Source organism: Octodon degus, unplaced genomic scaffold (assembly GCF_000260255.1).
Source record: "Octodon degus isolate 3935 unplaced genomic scaffold, OctDeg1.0 scaffold00036, whole genome shotgun sequence".
Classification (NCBI taxonomy): domain Eukaryota; kingdom Metazoa; phylum Chordata; class Mammalia; order Rodentia; family Octodontidae; genus Octodon; species Octodon degus.
The window spans coordinates 14109794-14128898 of record NW_004524612.1 but is presented as its reverse complement, the minus strand read 5'-3'; the positions used below and the strand labels follow the sequence as shown (position 1 = coordinate 14128898).

Here is a 19105-nt window from a genome sequence, read left to right as displayed (position 1 = left end):
TGAGCAATAGCTATTGGTTTGGGGTCACAAATGGGGAACCGAAGCCCAGAAAGCTGAGGGCATTCACCCCTCACCCAAGGCTCCTAGACCCAGACTGCCAGCTCTGTTAATTCAGGGGTCTGAATTCTTTGAGAACAAAATCTGTGCTTTCAAAATCTTAAAAACAACAACAAAATCCGAAGCCCCAGATGGGCTCAGCAATGACAACTGGTTTGGTCTTTAGGTTGTACTTTCAGTACTATCTTCAAGCAGCAGGGAAGGGAAATGGGTCGGTTTGTTCCTGATGGGAAAAACAAAGAGCTTTACGAGGACCTTTCGGTTGGTGCTAACATACTTGTAAAATCATTTCTACTCGAATAGATTTTAGTCTGCTTTTCATACGAACTTTTTTTTTTTTTTAAAGTCTTTAGGCAATGTAGCCAAAAGCTGAGCTAAAAGCAGAGCTACAAGCTGGGGCTCAGGGTCGTGGTCACATAAAGTGGTAGGAAAACATCAGGTGAACAACTCATCCCAAGGTGGCCCAGGGCCATCTTAGGAGGGCCAGGTGCCTGGAGAGAGCCCTGTAGCTGCAAATCTAGTGGCACAAAGGTGGCAGGAGGTGAGGGTGGGGTGCAGAGCACATCCTGACCGGAGTTGAATGCCAGGACCTGCTGACTGGCTCTGCGTCCCTTCTTCTAGAACAAACACCGTATGTATGAGCTTCTGCACAAATGCTTCACAAAGGGCCTTCTGGGCTGCCTTGCAACTTGACCCAGCTGGGTAAATGAATGGCAAAGGGAGGCCCCGAGGCCCTCAAGTCCCCAGGGCAAGCTGCAGGTGGCAAGCTGTCTCTTGGAACACGTGTGACAGCCACTGTGGTGCTTTAGTAATTTTACTCTTACAGGGAAAAAGCCTGAGAGGTAGCTAGATTCCCTAAAGCACACTTAGGGGAAGCTGTTGGAGTGCCACAGTGCACCCATAGAAAGCCACACCATTTGCCTTATAGCAGTTTAATAAAATGGCAAAATACACCCAGGAGAAAATGAGTAGTATCACAGGTTTGAAACAGGAACCTGTGTATCAAGCAAACGTCGCTCCATTTATAGGGAGAGGAACACCAAAAACCAAAACCATATAACTCTACTTCATGTGAACATTTGATTGTCAGGGCTTTAGACTTAATGAGACGCAGAAACTGGGGCTCAGTGTGAAGCCATGCTGCGCCCACAGGAGCTGCCCCTGTGCGGGCCGAGGCTCCTTCCCAGGATACCCAGCGGTCTGGAGAAGCAGCTTTGTAATAAGATGCGCCTCTGAAAACACCAGTCACCCCCCTATTTTCAAAGATGAGCCCAATTCCCATTCATACTTTTTGCTTTCACAGGTGAGGTGAAGTTTTATCTTTCTCCTTTTAATACAAACCAACCTGTACTTTAAAGGATGAAATGCAGGGACCAGCTTCTGCAACTGGAGATGACTCTTGCCTGAGGGCCACACTCCCCTGGCCACTGGATGCTGCCTGCTGAGGACAGAGGGACGGACAGCCCAGGGCACTCGGGTGCCATCACTGGGCTGTGAGAAGTACAGAGTCGCGGCAGGGCCAGGAGGCTCTGATGGCCCAGGGCAGGGCACGCTCCGGGATGCAGGGGCTGGCGACAGCTGCCATCAAGTTTGACACAAAACCTGAGCCTGACTCCACTTTCCCCATCAGCCTTATGTCAAAGCATCAGCACAGTACCAGGAATGAATTCCATTAACACAAAAGCTCATTTTCTCAACTCCTGCGTGAATGCATTATGTAGTTACAGGCCAGAGAGGCAAGTGCGATGCTTTTTATGCTTCCCGACCCGACTCTGATCCCTAGAGTACGTAAATAGCTTCCCGAGGCTGCTCCCTAAATGTGCATCAGAAGTCCTACTCCCCGTGCCACGCAGCCCAAATGAGTTGATCTGCTTTTGTCACTGAGTACAAAGAGGTCACCTGCTGCCTACATGCAGAATGTGAAAACCAGAGAAATGACTTAAGCCTTAAAAACAGAAATGACCTCCGGGCGCCTGTGGCTGGGCTTTAAAGGCAGTTTCCAGTATCTGTGGCCGCAGGCCGAGGTGAGAGTCCTTGCGAGTGGTGGGGTGGGGTAGTCTGTCTGCTGTGCCCATCTGCTGTCGTCCACCAGGGAGGATGCTACAAAAGGGGGAATTGCTGTGGCCGTTACTTCAGCGTCTTCACCATGTACGGGCCTTGTAACCTGTAGCCAATCTTCCTATAATAATTCCTGGTGCCAACCCCTGCGGAGAAGCCAGAGTGAAGAGCGGTCTGATTAGTGTCCCTGTAGAAACTTCCCACCCCAGCAACCACGTCCGCCTTGCGCCCACTCCCCTTCACAGGCCAGCCCTAGTTCAGATCGAGATTCAGTTTATACATTTGCAATATTTTTATTATGTTGACTTTAAGCTGTATGAAAATATAGCAACTGCTATGTGGGGAGGCATGTGGTTCCGTGGGTCACAGCAAATGTGTTTGCTCTGTTTCAGAGCCCTCAAGTGACACTGCAGGCAAAGAAGGACGAGGCCCTGCAGTGTGAGACTTATGAACTCCAAATGACGTCCAAGGTACCTGGTGGCTCCACACCGCCCCACGAGCAAAGGTACATGCAACTAATAGGGTCAGTACAAGGCAGACGGAGTCCCGGGCAGGCCTCTTCCTCCTAGCTGTCCAAGGCGAGGCTGCGCGAATAGCCTGGCATGTGGAAGCACAGTGTGCGGAGGGAAAGGCAGGGTCTCCGCGCCAAGCAATCCTCCACTGCTCTGTGGGCACCAACCGGGTGTGCCACAATTTAGCTCAGTCTGACACTAGCAGCTTAGTGAGTACAGGCCCCTAGGGAAGGGCTCGGCCTTATAAAACTGTCCCAACCTGGACATCAATCATGCATATTGGTTTGGGGCTCCCACAGCTGCTCCTCAGATAGGGAATCTGCTGTAAGGGCTTGCAGAACTCAAAGGAGTAGTTACTTAATGTTTACCGGTTGATTACAGGATGTGACAAAGCATACAGGTGAACAGCCAGGTGAATTGTGATGCGCCCCTATCTACAGTGCTCAGAAGCCAGGTGTTGAGGGGTTTTAGTGGAGCTCCACTGTGTAGACAGAATCAGATTTAGCTCTCTTTCCAGGGCCCACTGTCCCCCAGCATGGGGATGGGACTGAAGGTGCAAGCTTGATTGTCAATAAAGGCTCTGTTCCTTGTGGAGCAGCCCCCATGAGTCATATCCTTCTACCAAGATATACCAAGAGCTTCAGGGGTTTTGCATCAGAAAAGGGAAAAAGACCTGATAGGTATTGATTATTGGTCTGGATGAGGTGGAGCTGGGGTTGAGACCTGCCTTGTGGGCTGGTTCACAGGAGTGGCAGAGTAGGGCTCTTGGGGCAAGGAGATCTAGGTCTTTACTGACTTCTCACCTGTAAAAGCAGACCTATGCTCTAGGACTTGGAGGGTAAGTGGGACAGACATGTCCTCCTCCAGAGCAGGAGAAGGCAAAGCCCTGAGCGACGCCTACAGCTGCAGTGACCATGTTTTGTGACCGGTTGTTGGTTATATCTCTGGCTTTGTCTCCCCTCCAGTGCCTTAGTCACCCTGTCTCTGGCTCCCCTGGGCACGCCTGGCTCCCTCTCCAGCTGCAGGCCTACTGCCCTAGCCCACTGGCTCCCAGCTGTTTCTTCTGTGCAGGACCTGCCTGACCATCAAGGTTCCTGACTGTTGGGCAACCACGGCAGGGCTGCCAGTCCCTGGTGTCAGTTCTAGGGTATCCTGCCCACCACTGGGTTTTAGCCATTGGTATTGTGTCTAATAAATATTTACTCAGCAAACTAAATGGGAGACAAAAGTTCCTGGCAGGAATAAAATACTTGTTAGCTTTTCAAATCTATCCTAACCTTTAACCCAAATGGTCCACATTTGGGAACAGGATTTCCCATTATGTTTGTTTCAAGATCTTTTCAGCATTAAGGACATGGGACAGAAGCTAGCAGCAGAGCTACACGCAGGTACTGGTCCCCAGGGAACTTCTAGTATCCAAGAAGGTGACTCGGACTTGGCCTGCGCTCCTGGGCTCTGCCCCTGATGCTGTCTGCTTGGCTCACCCCCAGGGGCAACTCTTCAGCGTTTCCTATGTTATTGTCACTACTCCTGTTGGACATGGGCTTTGGTAGAAAGCAGGAGAAATACAAAGTCATGCATAAAGGGCATGGGCATCAGCTCAGGCTTGACGAATAAAGAAGATTCTCAGAAAACAAATCAGTTGCTATGTATGCCAGGGGCTTAGGTCCACGAGATACCCCACAAGCCAGCCATCACACTTGAGCAGAAAGAGAAATGCTTCTGTCCATGAAAATGTATGTTATTTATAAATCTCTAAACTGGAAAAAACCCAAGTAGCCATTAGTAGTAGAGAAAAGTGGCATATTCATTTATGGTAACACGACACAGTCATGACAACTGTCGTTGTCTGCAACAACATGGGTGAACCGCACACACCTAATCTTGTGTGAAAAATCGCACATCACGTTCCATTTCCACTAAGTTCAGACACAGGCAGGTCTAATTTTCTTGTGGCGGGAGCCAGACAGTGGCTACATGGCGAGCCTTCCAGGGCTCTGAAGAAGTTCTGCTCGTCCGGGAGTGGTTCCACGGGAATGCCCACACACTGACACCAACCGTACTGTCTCCTCAATGTTCTATACTTTCTTGTGCAAGTTATGCTTCAACTAAAAAGAAAAACTTAAAAGAGGAGGCACATCTGTTTCATTGTGTCCTGGGAGTGCAATGTGTCCAGAGAATACAGTGAAATGAGGAAGGAGCAGGATGAGAGAGCAATTAGGAGGCCACTGGCCATCGGCAGGACGCTCAGATCGTGGGGGGCACGTGCCGGGAGTCGCTCAGCACAGAGCTTTCTGCTCCACTCCCACCGGCCAGAGATGAGCGAGTGCTTCCTAAACTTAGCTCCCCTCAAAATAACAAGTCAGGCAGCCTCAGGCCTGACTTACTCATTCTAAGAAGACAATGGGCTTTTTCCCTTGTTTAGACTGAACTGACTTTGCGTGAAAGCTGCAGCAGGCAAATCACTGCAGGAAGTCACGGCGCGGGGTGACCCGGCTCCAGCGTGGCGGGTGTGGCCCTGCTGCACCCAGAGCCTGAGTCTCAGCAAGTCGAAAGCACTTCTGACTGAGAGGGTGTCCTGCCCAGGCATGAGCGTGTGTGCAAGTAGCAGGAGAGTAGGAGCAGGGAGACGGCCTGGCTCCCTCTCAGTACTGTGAAGCTAGCTGTTCTATCTACAGATTTGTTGTGATGCATTTTCTATTTGGGATATGCCATGTTGGCAGAGTATTTTTGTTGTGATAAAATTCAACATAAAATTTGCCACTGTACTGTTGTAAACTATGCAGTTCAGTGGCGTTGGGGATGCTCCGGCTGCTGCACAACTGTCGCCACCATCTTTTATCCTATAAACCCGAACGCTGTCCCTGTTCAACAATAACGCCACACGCCTTGGCAACCACCATTCCATTTTCTGCCTCTATGAATCTGACTTCCTTCAGGACCTTGTGTAAGTGGAACTGCACAGTGCTTTTCCTTTTGTGACTAACTTATTTCATTTAGCTGCTACTTTCTTGCGGTACCATCCCAACGTTTTCAAGGTCCAATCACGTTAGGGTTTAAGCCACTGTACTGGTCCATTGTCAGCATTATAATGAAATAGCCAAGGCAGGCTAACTTTATTTAAAAAACAGGTTTGGTTAGCTTTAAAGTAGGTTTGGGGGCTCCCAGGCAGGGGGCAGGCACTGGTACAGCTCTGGCTGGGGCCTTGGTCGTGTCACATCATGGCAGATGGCAATGGCAGAGCATGGTGGGACGGGAAGTCACACAAAAGTGGGCAGGGCTGGCAGGCTCTGATGGTCACTCTGGGAGACCTACATCAACCCAAAGGCAGCAGGCTCCGTGCCCTAGTGAAGCCCCGCCCCAAAGCCTAACAGGCTCTACACATGCACTCTGGGGGCTGTGCTTCCTCTACATGGCCCTTCGTGAGACACATTTAAGCCACGTATAATCCGCAGCAGCCAGGTGAGCTGCATTTGCTATTCTGTGTAACTAAAAATACTGTAACTGACACATAAGCTCAGGGACAAGAAAAGATAATCATGAGGTCAGGGCTCCCTCAAAAATCAGAATTCCTAGTGGCAGTTCTGACCACACCATCCTCCAGCCTACAATCACCAATGGCACATTCCAAAGTACAGCTCCAGTTCCCTAGCCTGCACGGGAGGGCTTTCCCGCCTGCCAACACTGACCTTACTATTTTCTTGTGTGGGATCTGCAGGTGAGGCAGCGCCACTCTGCCTGCCTGCTGGCATGGCTGCTGCTTTCTTGCGGTACCATCCCAAGAGCCGCCTGAGGTGCAGGGCCCGCCTAGTCTCCTGAACACTGTATCCTTCCTCTAGCCACCAGGAGACCTCCCTCCGGCCTCGGTGTGGACTGTCATAGTTCTATTGCTTTACGATCACATGAGCTGTTTCCCTGGCATGTCTTTCTTCTCTCCCAGAATGTCAGGTCTTTGCAGTCAGTCGCTTCTGTCACCAGTGCTTGCTACAGTGCCTGGCACATAATCACAATGCCTGGCAAGCACGAGGTCCTCAGTTAGATTCCAAGTACAAACAAACAAACAGAAACATCCACCACACACCCAGCCCAAAACGCAATAAATGCCTGCAGTTCTATTACCTCTAGTTATCTTCACGCTATGCATATAGGAAGAATGTGCTCCTGAAAGATGAATTTTGCGATGGCAATAGAGTAGCTTAATTTTTTTTTTAGGTACTAGGGACTGAACTCAGGACCTTGTGCTTCGTAAGCACGTGCTTAAACCGCTAACCTATCTCCCCGGCTCCTGAAGGGTGAATTTTTTTTTGGTATTTTTAGTACAGGGTCTAAAGGGTCTCACTACACAGATCAGACTTATAGTGACTCTCCTGTTTCAGCCTCCCAAGCACTGGGATTACAGGCACGTACCACCACACCCAGTCTCAATCACCATCTCAGCGCACCCCAGGGACAGGGCAGCACAGCATGCCTGGGGACTGAACCCGAGGTTGCTGCGCCTGCCTAAGTAGGTGCTTTAATCTGCTATCTGACAGGCCCTATGGTTGAATTTTAAAAATGAGCTCCATGTGATGTGCTGGGTAGTGGGAAAGACTGCATACAAAACAGCAGGCGGGCAAATTTCCTTGTCAGTTAAGGGAGTTTGAGGAAGCTTTATGAGCTACATTATTATCTCCACTTTATTAAAACTGCCCCCAGTTCCTCCAGAAATATTTCTATTATAATTTTACAGAACATGTTATTTTCCATGAACCAGAACAACTTATTCTGGAGTACAGTACTATAGTTGCACAAGCCCACCGTCCAGCTTCGGTAATGACCGACCCACCCACCGGACTTTGGGTGCTTCTACCCGCACAGTGTCGCCAGGCACAGCGAGTCCTTCCTGCCTCTGGTGGTGCTAAGTTCAGTGCCTGGAGAGGGGCAAAGTGCTTTCTTTTAACAACATGCCATTAACATACATCGTCCACCGGAGAGCTGCAGGGGTGGGGGACAGGCAGGTCCTCACAGTCGCTCAGGACGAGCCAGCCCTTGGGTACCCTGCAAGCCCGGGGGCCAGGCATGTGGGTAACACAACTGCTATGCTTTTCGGGGTGCAATAAGCATTTCTCAGCTAAGTCCAACTGCACCTCTGGGCTCCTCAGGCTGCTCCTTCTGCCCAGCCTCGGGAGAGAGTCAGCCTTGCCTTGCTCTAGGCCTTCTGTCTCCTGAGCTTCCATCCTTGTCAGTGACACAGAGCTACCTCAGAGGGCCCACAACCTTGGGCCCTAAGAAGCTCCAGGCATCCCAGGGAGGGAGCCCATCTGAACTCTACCCCTTCACCCACACAACTACACAAACATCCCCCACTGGTACAGTATTTCTTTGTGCCTCCCGTTTCTTGACAAGCTTTCCCCTCTCTGTAATTTGTGGGCCAGGCTGCCCAAGGTATCATCATGCCTGCACTTCACCCACTCAGAAGGGGTTGCACCGAAAGCGTCCCTCTGCTCCCATCTCCTCGCTATGCCTAGCAGGGCTCCCAGAAAGTCCTGTCACAGTAACTTTCCTTTCCGTAGTCAGCCAGGAAAAAGCAATTACCCTCCTGAGCTGACGTCAGCCAACCTCCCAGACTGACGCGGGCTGGCTCAATCTCCCACCTTCCCCTGCAGAGGCACACTCCGGGCTGCACAAGTAACCAAGTTGCAGAGTGGGATGCTGCCAAGTCTCTGGGCAGGGAACAGGCGGGGTCCGTCTGCCGTCTGCAGGGGCCTTAGGGTGCCCTGCCTCAGAGCTGGCAGCTGCTAGTGGAGCACCGGGGGGGGAGGAAGGTGCAGCACAAACACTTGCTTTATCTTCTCCTCCAGGTTACCTAGTCTGCAGAATTTAGCAGTGTCACAGGGACTTTTTCCTACTCTGTAGGCAGGATAAATATTTTTATCTTTGCTACTTTACCAGCTATGATGGTAAGGAAATGGCTCTAGGTGCAAGAATGCCCTGAAGAGTGTCATCCATGGAGATGTGGCTCCAGAGACTAGCCTCTGTGCCACCCCCTGGCTTCATGCCCACCCTAGGACAGGGTAGACTTTACTGTGTTTCAGGAATTAAGTTACTCAGATGGCTCCAAGACTAGTCTGGATGGACTGCAAACCACAGGACTGCTGGGTCCATTGTGGGATGGGGCGCAAGGGGTGCTGCTCAGCTCATAGAGGCAAAGCCCTTTTCTACGAGGCTGTGTGAGGCTGCTGCCCAGGCTGCTAGCCTCCCCAGAATCTCCTCCCTGGACAGACCAGACAGCATCTCCCTAACCTTTTTTCAAATGCCCTCAAGCCTCAGACCCCTTGCAAGGGCAAAGAACACCTGTGCTTTCTGAGTCGCTCTTGCTTGATGTGGACCCTTAGTTCAGGACACAGATTTGCTTATTTCGAGTGTGGAGAAAGAAACGGAATCATAGAAGATGCCCATGTTGACTGCCTCAGCCGCTGGCTCAGGGCAGGCAAGGGCTGCTCAATGTTCTTTAATAAAAATAGGGGTTGGGAGTCACACGCCTTACAGAGACAAAGATGAAACAAAGCAGATGCTTGTTTCAAGCTCTACTTGGTTTAGTCCTTCACCCTTCTGGGGACAGAACTCCCGGCTTCAGGAAGGAAGCAGCAGGCAGATGTGACAATCCTGTTGTTGCGGTGGTTGAACCAGCATAAAACAACTACAGCTTTTATTACTAAGGGGATGAGTTCAACAGCGGAGCAATGTCTTAGAATACTGAAAATACTTTTCCTTTAAAAGAGAAAATAAATCAAGACCAGGAAATGGACTTAAAAGCTACTGATCTTGTGATTCTGACGAATTCCATTTCAAAAAAGAAGAGAACAATGTGATGGCCGAGTTGCTATCAGGTGGAAAGCCAAAAGAGGAAGACAGCCTTTCCAGAGCCCCTAACTACAGCTTCGCACATTAGCGCAGGAGCGCTACAGGCACCAAGCCGGACAAGAGAAAATTATCTGATGCAGAGGAGCACAGCTTCGGAAGGGGTCACAGTTCAGCGCAGCCCACCCCCTTCCACACGGTCTGCCGCTGGTGAGACACTCCCCTTGTTTCATGCTCAGGAAGGATGTCAGTTTGTCTTCATCATCTTAACCTTCTGTGTCTGTGCCCGGTTTTTCAATGCTCTTTGATAAATCACTAGAGACACCAAAACACAGTGACCTTACTTCCACTTCAATAACAGAGCTCAGTAGAAAACAGAAGGATTAATCATAGAAATTGGTGGCCTATCCAGGCAGGCAGTGAGAAACTCTGACAACAGGTATGGCTTACAAAAGGAAAACTGCTGGAAGGGGACAGCTCTCAGAACATCTTCAGATGGTGTGATTACCAGTAACTAATTAACTGTGATCTCTTCAAGCTGTCCCTGCTCTGGGAGGTGGGCAGCCATGGGGAGCGGAGCTGCTTCAAGGGGAAAGGAGGTAAGGAGTCCAGGTCGGAACAGGGAGCCTGGCCAGGGACTGTGCCCTGAGGGTTCACTTTATAATTAGAAAGGGACAGCTCTGGGGGCCCACAGGCTCAGGCCCAGACAACCAGCAGCCTCTAGTGCCTGGCACAAGGTGCTCCTCCTTGGAGGAAGCTAACACATGTAGGTCTTGAATTATTTCTGAAAGCAAATTCTGGTTTGAAAGCTGAACAAGTTATACATAAAAAAAGATGATAGGGCCAGGGAGATAGCTCAAGGTCCTGAGTTTGATACCTGGTACCAAAAAATCATTTGATAGAGATGGCAAAAGAGCTATGTTCACAATGTCCACAGACACAGAATCTCAAGTCTGAATATCTACAAATGACTGGAGACTATAAAACATGACAATACACAGGTGAAAAGCTGGAAACTCAGGAATTAAAAATAAAGCACGGAAGACAGGGTCACCAAGGGATAGGCTCAGCAGATTAGACAAGGCCGAATGAGTAAACTAAAGAAACAACCAACAGTGAAGCACAAGCAAACAAAATAACTGGAGTATAAAAGGGTACAGTGGACAGCACAAGTAGCTTTATAATATATACATTTGGAGTCTCAGCAAGAATGAAACGAAAGAACAAGAGCCAACATAATTTAGAGGTTAAAAGCTACTAAAAACTGATTAAAAAAAATTCTAGTCATTGATGAAAGCCCAGCGAAGCCCAGGCAGGGGAAATCCGCACCTAGGAAACACATGTTAATGCCAGAGTAAAACTAAGACAGTCTGAAGAAACAAAAATGATTATTAAACAAAAACAATGACAAAGAGATCCAACAGTATAGAGATCCACAAAGACACTGGAGTTCTTAACTCTGACCTGTAGCATTACAGACCAGGAACTAGAGCAAGACAGACCTGAGGGACATGAAGGGCTGCAGAGCCAGAATTCCACGTGCAGCAAAAGCTTCCTTTAAAAATAAAGCAAAATAAAGACATTTTCATGTCTGGACTGGAATATCAAAACTGGGATAGTTTGCTAACAACACATTATTACTAAATGAGTACTTGTGGATTTTAGAAAAATTATCACACAGAAAAGATAACAGATTAGTCAATAAACCTAGGAGGTCGTCAGCTGCGCCAGTGACTGGTGTGCAAAGTAAACCACAACCAGTACACATATACTCGTCAGATCGGCACAACAGAAACTCACTCCTTCTTGCTGCGGGTGAAGCCTGGAGAGTGCTGCAGAAAACCGCTCGGCAGAACCTTCCAGCTGAACACGGCACTCTCTTACATGCAGCCATTCTGTTCCTGGGAATGTATTCTATGGAATTGTGTGTTTGTGTGTCCCAACATACAAATGCAAAAATATTCCTAAACTAGAAACTACCCAAATATCCAGCAAGAGTTCAACAGATGGACTGTGGGACATCTACGTGAGGGAATACTAGCTACCCTCAACGTGACTCAAGGTCACTACAGGGTTGAGTAAAAGTAGCTAGAAAAAATTATACTGAAATAATTTTACTTACCAAACACTAAAAACAACAATATAAAACTACATATGAATGGAATTAGAGCCCTTCTAAAAGGGCTTAAAAGAGCCTTCCTGTCCCTTTTGCCCCTATGCCATGGGAGACACGTAAGGTGTCATCGCTGACCAGACGCCATCCCTTGACCAGAGTCTGCTAATGCCTTGATCCGGACTTCTCGGCATCCAGCCCTGCAAGCAGCAGGGTTCCACTGCTTATAAGCCACTCAGCCCAAGGTACTTGTTACAGTAGCCCAAATGGGCTAAGACACAAAGGCAGGGTTATACAGTTCACTGTTTAACAGACTACAGATTTTACTATTTGGTAAATATTCTTAAAAATAAAATGAGGAAAGTAATTTCAAATATGCTTCTTTAAATGAGAAAATAAATCAAGTTTACATACCTAGAGAAAATATGAGGATTTTGGTTGTGATTCCAACTAGGCAAAGAACATAGAATTATAAATATGACTTAATAGAGAAAGAGATAATACAGGAGGTTTAATTGATCAAGTTGTTTACTAAACGCACCCTAGGAGTTTAGAAACTAAAGTTTTGTATCCAAGAACTCAAAAAGAGGAAAACTTAGTCAATAACTCAGACATTTTCATGCAGAGGTAGAAAAATGAATTAGACATCCAAAGAGACATTCCTGTTGCCAGGTCCTTTGTTAGGATACAAGCCTACCTTTTATTACTAGCAATGTGTTACTGGATTGAATAAAACTTGAGTCCACATTATATTCCCACAACCAAACTTAAAAAGAGAAAATATGTAAAAATTTGTCCCTTTGAAAGTTAAGTCTTACTTTTATGATTAGACAGAAAAGACTGAGATGATGATTCATGATCATTTAATAAAGAAAAATCACTGAAATTAAAAAAAAGAAACTTTCAATTACTTTTGGTTCAATTAATCAACTATTTATTGAGTGCTTGACATATGCCTAGTAGAATTAAAACAAAGAAATATATTCATTAGTTTCATTCATTTGCTTTTGAAATTAGATGTTATTATATCTCATTGATCTCCTGGAGGGATGGTAATATTTCACTTTTCAACAATGCACCCTGATATGGAAATCTGGGAAAGGTTATTATTCTGAACATTGAAAATGAGCCAATTAACTCAATGACCCTACATCTTTGAAAGAATTTTTTTCCTGTTTTGTTAAAAAACTTTTCTACAAAGCTGATAAAGGTTACTCACAAATAATCTTAGCTCTTCAGAGTGGCTAGTATGGCAAGTCATTAATATATTATTCACTACCACCTAGAAAATCTCAGAGCCTGCTTCTCAGGAGCAAAAAGGTTTCTCTACATATTTTGAAAGGATTACTAGCAAGCTAATAACAAAATAAAAAAGAATAAAGAATAAATGTAGGTAACTTATAAAGTAGGTATAGAAAATCTAAACAGCAGTTACCATGGTAACTTACAGACTGCGTCATGGTGGTGGGTTACATTCCAGGTCTTAGCAGCTTTCTTCCTAGCAGGGAATCTGACACAGGCAGCCTGACATCTGATTTCAAAGCAGGATGGCTCTGTTCCCATGGGGCAGTGTGGCACCGGCCATTCTCACTGCTTTGCTCGGAGCACAAATCTTAATTAATGTGTCCTCAAGAAGTTGAAGGCTATGGTATCCCATAGCTCAAGAAGAAGAAGGAGCCCCTTGGCCGACAGTCTTTCAATACAGGGAAAATGGTGAAGTGGATATTTCAGGGCTCAGTCCCATCACAGAACCAACTATTAAGGTGGAAGTAACAACTGGATGCAACTACTCTGGTGTTATGGTTTGTGTCCCCCAAAGCCTCATGTAGTCACTGGGGCGGCTTCTAGAGTTTGTGATTAATTCATGATTCAATGCTGGCATTATGGGTGTGAATGCTACACCTGCCCTGGGGTGGGTAACCTGCGTACAAAATAAGAAAGGGAGAGAGGCTCCCCAGATGTCACAGCCGCTGCTCTGCCCTTTGCTCTTTGCTGTTTTCTGCCACCATGAACTGCTGCCCTCTGCTGTGTGCCATTCTGCCTTAGAGCCCACTGATCATGGATGGAAACCTCCACTAACTGTGAGCTAAACCTTTTCTTCCTTACATCTGGGTGTTGAGTATTTGGTCCCAACAATGAGAGAAAAGTAACTGAGACACTTGGAATGCTGGAACTGGATAAAATACAGGTACTGGAGGAGTGCTTGACGAAAGGAGAAGTTGTGGAACTCTGGTCAGAGAGCAGCATGTTCAAGCTACCCACAATCCCAATTCCTGGCCCAGTGCAGCGACAGAGATGCATCCCTGGAGGCAGCTGGCCTGCAGCACAGTGGGCAGTAAGAACCTTGCCCTGGACAGCAAGGCCGTGCTCGAGGCTGTGTGTGCTGTTTGGGCTGCAGCTTGTGGGAAGGCCAGTGCAAACACCTGCCTTTGTTTTGGACCCCTGAGGCTGTGCTGGTGTCCCTAGGAGGGGCCACTAGAAAGATTTGAAGAGATACACAAACCCTTTTTGTTGGACCTAGACATTTATGAAAATCCCTCTCAGGTTTCAGGTTGAATACACACAGGTTTCTGTATCATATACTTTGTGAAAATAATCTGCAAAAGTCACTAGACAAATGGATGACTAGAAAATACTGATTTTCAGAGGTATAACTTTTTATACTTACATGTTCCATTCTAACAAAAAACTGTAAAGCATACAGAGAAACAGGAAAGGATAGTTCATTGAAACAAACAAACAAACAAAAAACCCAAAAAAGCAATTTGACAGAAATTATTCCTGAGGAACCCTGGACATTCAGACTAAAGTCAACTCTATCAAATTTGCTCAAGGAGCTGAAGAAAACCAAGGACAAAGAATAAAAGGACAGCAGGGGAACACGGAATAGAGGGGATGTGGATGAAAGGACAGAAACTGTAACAGGGAACCAAACAAATTCTGGAGCAGAGGATTGTAATAGCTAAATTTAAAACTTCACTAGAGGGCTTCAATGGCAGATTGGAACGAGCAGAATCAGGGCATCTAAAGGTTTTTTTTTTTTTTTTCTTCCTCGAATGCCTTCAGGGCACTTTTGGCCAGCGGGAGAGTTGTGAGGTTCAAACTCCAGGAACCTGAGGCTGACAGCTTTGTGGAAGCAGCCACTTAAAGGACTGAGCTAGGGCCAGGCCCCCTAGGGCATCTAAAGGTAGTACAAATGAACTTACCTTGTCTGAGGAGCAGATTGAAAAAATGAGCAAGGAAAAATGAACAGAAGATGAGGAGCCAGTAGGACACTATCAAACATACTGACATACGCAGCCTTAGAGGAAGATGGAGAAATAAAAGGCAGAAAAAAATTAAAGAAAACTGGTTGAAAACCTGATGGAAGACATGAATATATATGTTCGAGAAGCTCAGCAAATTCTGAGCAAGATAAAGTCAGAGATTCACAATGAGTGCAAGGGACAAGTGACCTGCCACACGCAGGTTGTGTTAAGACTGACAGAAAATACCAGAAGCCATGGATGTTGGAAGGCTGAGGGACAAGACAGATAAAGTATGGAGAAAAACAAACCCAGCAATTGAGAACTGTATATTTGATAAAACTATCCTTTAGGGATAAGGAGATTAAGACATTCCCAGATAAGGAAAAGTAAGAGGAGATTGTTACCCTTCTGCCTTACAAGACATGCTGAAGGGAGTCCTTGAGACCTGAACTGAAAAGACACTTTAGGCAGTAACTTGAAGCCACTGAAGAATAAAAGACACCGTGAAGGCTATTACACATGTAAACATAAAAGCTAGTATTGCTGTACTTTTGTAACTGCCTTTTTCTCCCCGCACAATTCAAAAGGCAAATTCGTAACATTATTATAAACCTGTTAATAGTCACATAAGTACAAAGATGTATACTGTGACAATAACAATGGAAAGGGGATGAGACAGACATGCGCAGGAGCCAAGCTCACACACGTTATGAGCAACATACCAAGCAACATCCTGCCAGCAAGTGCAGGACATACATTTCTCACAAGTGCATGTGGGACGCTCCCCTGGATAGGACTGAAGTCGGACTGCAAAACAAGTCCTAACAAATTCCAAAAGCCTGACTCAAACAAAGTACCTTTTCCAATCACAAGGGAATAAATATAGAAATTGGTAACAGATGAAAAACCAGTAAACTGACACATAAACAACATACTCTTAAACAATCAGTACAGAAAAAAAAAAAAAAAAAGAAAAGAAAAAACCCTCAGGAAAACTGGAAAATACCTTCAGCAAGCAAAGGAGGAAAACCAACATCCCAAAACTGGGCTGGCCAGATAGCTCAGCGGACTACAGTGCCTGCTTAGGCAGAGCGTAGTGGCTGGGGTTCGTTCTTGGGCTTGCCATGCCAGCCCTACCCCTGGGGCACACTGAGACACGCCATTGAGACTGGGCATGGTGGTGAGCGCCTGTAATCCCAGTGCTTGGAAGGCTGAAAACAGGAAAATCACTATGAGTTCGACCTGCGTAGTGAGACCCTGTACCAAATACATTAAAAAGGAATTCCAAAACTTCTAGGATGCAGTAAAAAGTGTGGAAAAGACAATTTATAGCTGTAAATGTTTACATCAAAAAGAAGAAAGATCTCAAGTCAATAACCTGGTGTATACCTTTGGGGGTTGGAAAATAAGACTAAACTAAAGCCAAAGCAAGGTAATAGACATTGAGATAGATGTAGAATAAAAAATAACGAAGAAAATAAAATGAAAATGTTCATTCTTAGTAAGCCTAGGAAACTTTTAACTTTGGTGGACCTCCCCAAACAGAAATAAGAGAGAGAGAATTACTACTGACCTTGTAGAAATAAAAAGAATTAGAAGAGAACACTATGAACAACTGTAAACCAATACACTAGACAATTCAGATGAAGTGGACAAATTCTTAGGCACATAAAAACTGACTCATCTTTTTTTTTTTTTGCGGAACTGGGGATTGAACTCAGGCCCTTGCACTTGCCAGGGAAGTGCTTATTCCACTGAGCCATCTCTCTAGGTCCCCAAAATCAAGTTTTTTTTCAGAACCAGGGAGCAAACTCAGGCCCTTGCACTTACCAGGCAAGTACTTATTTTACTGAGCCATCTTCCTGGCAAAACTAACTCAACAAGAAAAAGAAAATCTAAAGAGACTACCTCAGTAATGACCCAGAGCCCCTCTTTTCCTCCTCCAAAAAGGTCAGGATCAAATAGTTTTCCTGATAAATTTTATCAAGTAGATTAAAAAAGAATACAGATTTTTTTGGGCACATACTTCAAAAAATTAAAGAGGACACACTTGTCTTTGCTATTAGGGTAGACAGGACACATGGCTGACTAAGTGGCTCATCCCTAACAGTCCTAGCTACGCCATGTAGGCCGCCCCGGTTGAGGCCCTTGGCACCACAGACAGATGAATCATCCCTGTCTCACCCACAGAATCATGCAGCAACTAAAACAGTCAAATTTTAAGCCACTAAATCTCAAGGCAGTGTTATATAGCAATAAATAACCCAAACAGCCAGTAATTGGCATGGTTTACAGTAAGAGGCATCAGACCTGAGGCCACTGGATTGTCACAGTGAACCCTCCTAAGTGGTGAACAGATTACATAACGCTGCTCAGAAATGTGGAGGATGGGGTGCATAAGAAAATGATCCCATGGCCACGATCTGAAATCCTACATCCAACTATATTAGAGTTGTGGATTGCTGGTCAGGGACAAGAGTTTAGGGCAAGCAGACTCAAGAATAACCACCTCCTTGTGTATGTCCTAAGTCACTCTCTTGTTAGCTGCTACAGAAAGTAGAGCCAACATTTTTCAGCATTATTTTGTGACAACTGCTCACCCCATGGGGAAGAATCTGCCAAATTCCTGCCTTTGCTAGATCTAAAATAGAAAAGCATTATCCAACTGAATGGATCAAAGCAATGCCAAATATTTAGAGAAAAGAACAATATTATTCCTAGGAGAGTTACACTGACCAGGAGTTAAGAGTGCAAAAAAGCATTAAATCAGACTTTCTGCTGTTCCTTCCTCAGAAACACAGCTGTAACGTGTCCAGCTGTCCAATCACAGAATTTATCTCAAGTCTAGGACCCTCCAGGGATATTATCTGATACTACATGATAGAACCTCATCCCTTCTACGTAAACACATACTTTACTCCCAACATCCATAAACTGAATGCAACAAGAACGGAAAGAAAGTCTTCAGGGTACTGTGCGGTCAGCCTTTGGGACTTCAAGATGCAAATTTCTGAAACAAAAGACTGGACTGCGTGGACCTCCCAAATGCTGTTCTTCAATGCCAATGAGCCACTACAAATCAGAACAGCTTTTGCCAGCAAGCTACATAAAAAACAAAGTTGCTCCCAAGATTCAAACAGCATAAACTCACTGGTGGCCTATTCAAAAACACCTGAGAGACGCACACTAATAGTCTTGTGAGGGATGGTCTAATGTACTTGGCATGCAAAGCACTGCCAGCTGGCACCTGATTTATCTACAAATGAATAGGTGTCGAGCCAGGCAGTAAAGACTTCTGAGAGGACCCACGCAATAATGCCTCCGCCGACAAGCTGCGGCACACACACCAATTAGCAAACACCTAGCTAATCTGTTTTCTAGAAAGAATTTTATGTCATTGACCCGTCTGATTAACAATGATGATGAAATAATAAGAGTTCTTATACGAAAGTAACACTTTATGTTGCAGCCATTGTCTGTAGAAAGAAAGACATTAATAATGATAAACAGTCTACTGGAACAAGCATCAGACAATAAATATGTATCATTAGTGTTAGGACACCAAAATGGGACAGAAGAGCACACGGAGCACAGAAAACACGCATGTAATCAGAGCACAACGGGGGAATAATTTATTAAAAAGATAAATTACGTAAAGGGCTGAAGCAGAGGGCAGAAGAGAGGAACCAATCCTTCCCTGTCCTTTCTGCTAAGTCCTACATTAACAAATGCACATGTGGCAAAAACAGGTTTGCACCCGGCAGACTTCCTGTGTCCATTAGCGGACAGCTCTGCCATAATGAAGAAAACCTTTCCAGGCACTTCAGGAAAGATTAGGAGTCCATTATCAGAGAGCCTCGACACAAATGTACCCTTCTATTCAACTAGATTATGATGCAAGGAATAAATCAACCTGCACCTGAAACTGAAGGAGAGGTGTAGCAGCCTGGACCAGAGGTGAGGTTTCTGGGGTTCAGGAAGCACATCTCAGCCATCTGTCGTTTAAGGAAAACAAAACAACTACTTTCTGCTCATGCGTGACTTTATTATCTGGGGGCTCTGGGGGACAAGACCATCACTCTTAGTCCTGGGAGGCCATGCTGGCTTATATAAGGCTCAGGCACAGGGAGTTTTGAGTACTGGGGATTATAGATATCTGACTACCATGATTAAAAGTGATCACATCTCCCATCTCTGTAGTGATTGCTTAATTGCCCTATATTTAAATCCTTCTCCCCTTATTTTCTTGGGCTTTTTAATAGATTCAAACAAAACGG

The 19105-nt window shown here is 45.9% G+C and overlaps 1 protein-coding gene across 4 annotated transcripts in view; it reads right to left on the bottom strand.

Moving 5' to 3' along the window:
• Nucleotides 1-1118: 1118 nt before the first annotated feature.
• Elp3 (elongator acetyltransferase complex subunit 3) overlaps nt 1119-19105 on the bottom strand; it is an 83820-nt gene continuing 65833 nt past the window's right edge. For 2 of the 4 annotated variants that reach the window (XM_023714674.1, XM_023714671.1), the window contains one exon: nt 1119-2261. In XM_023714674.1, coding sequence (XP_023570442.1) covers nt 2185-2261 — 77 coding nt within the window. In that variant the 3' untranslated portion in view covers nt 1119-2184. The remainder of the gene's footprint in view (nt 2262-19105) is intronic. The other 2 variants (XM_004630693.3, XM_023714672.1) reach the window with 1 other exon arrangement.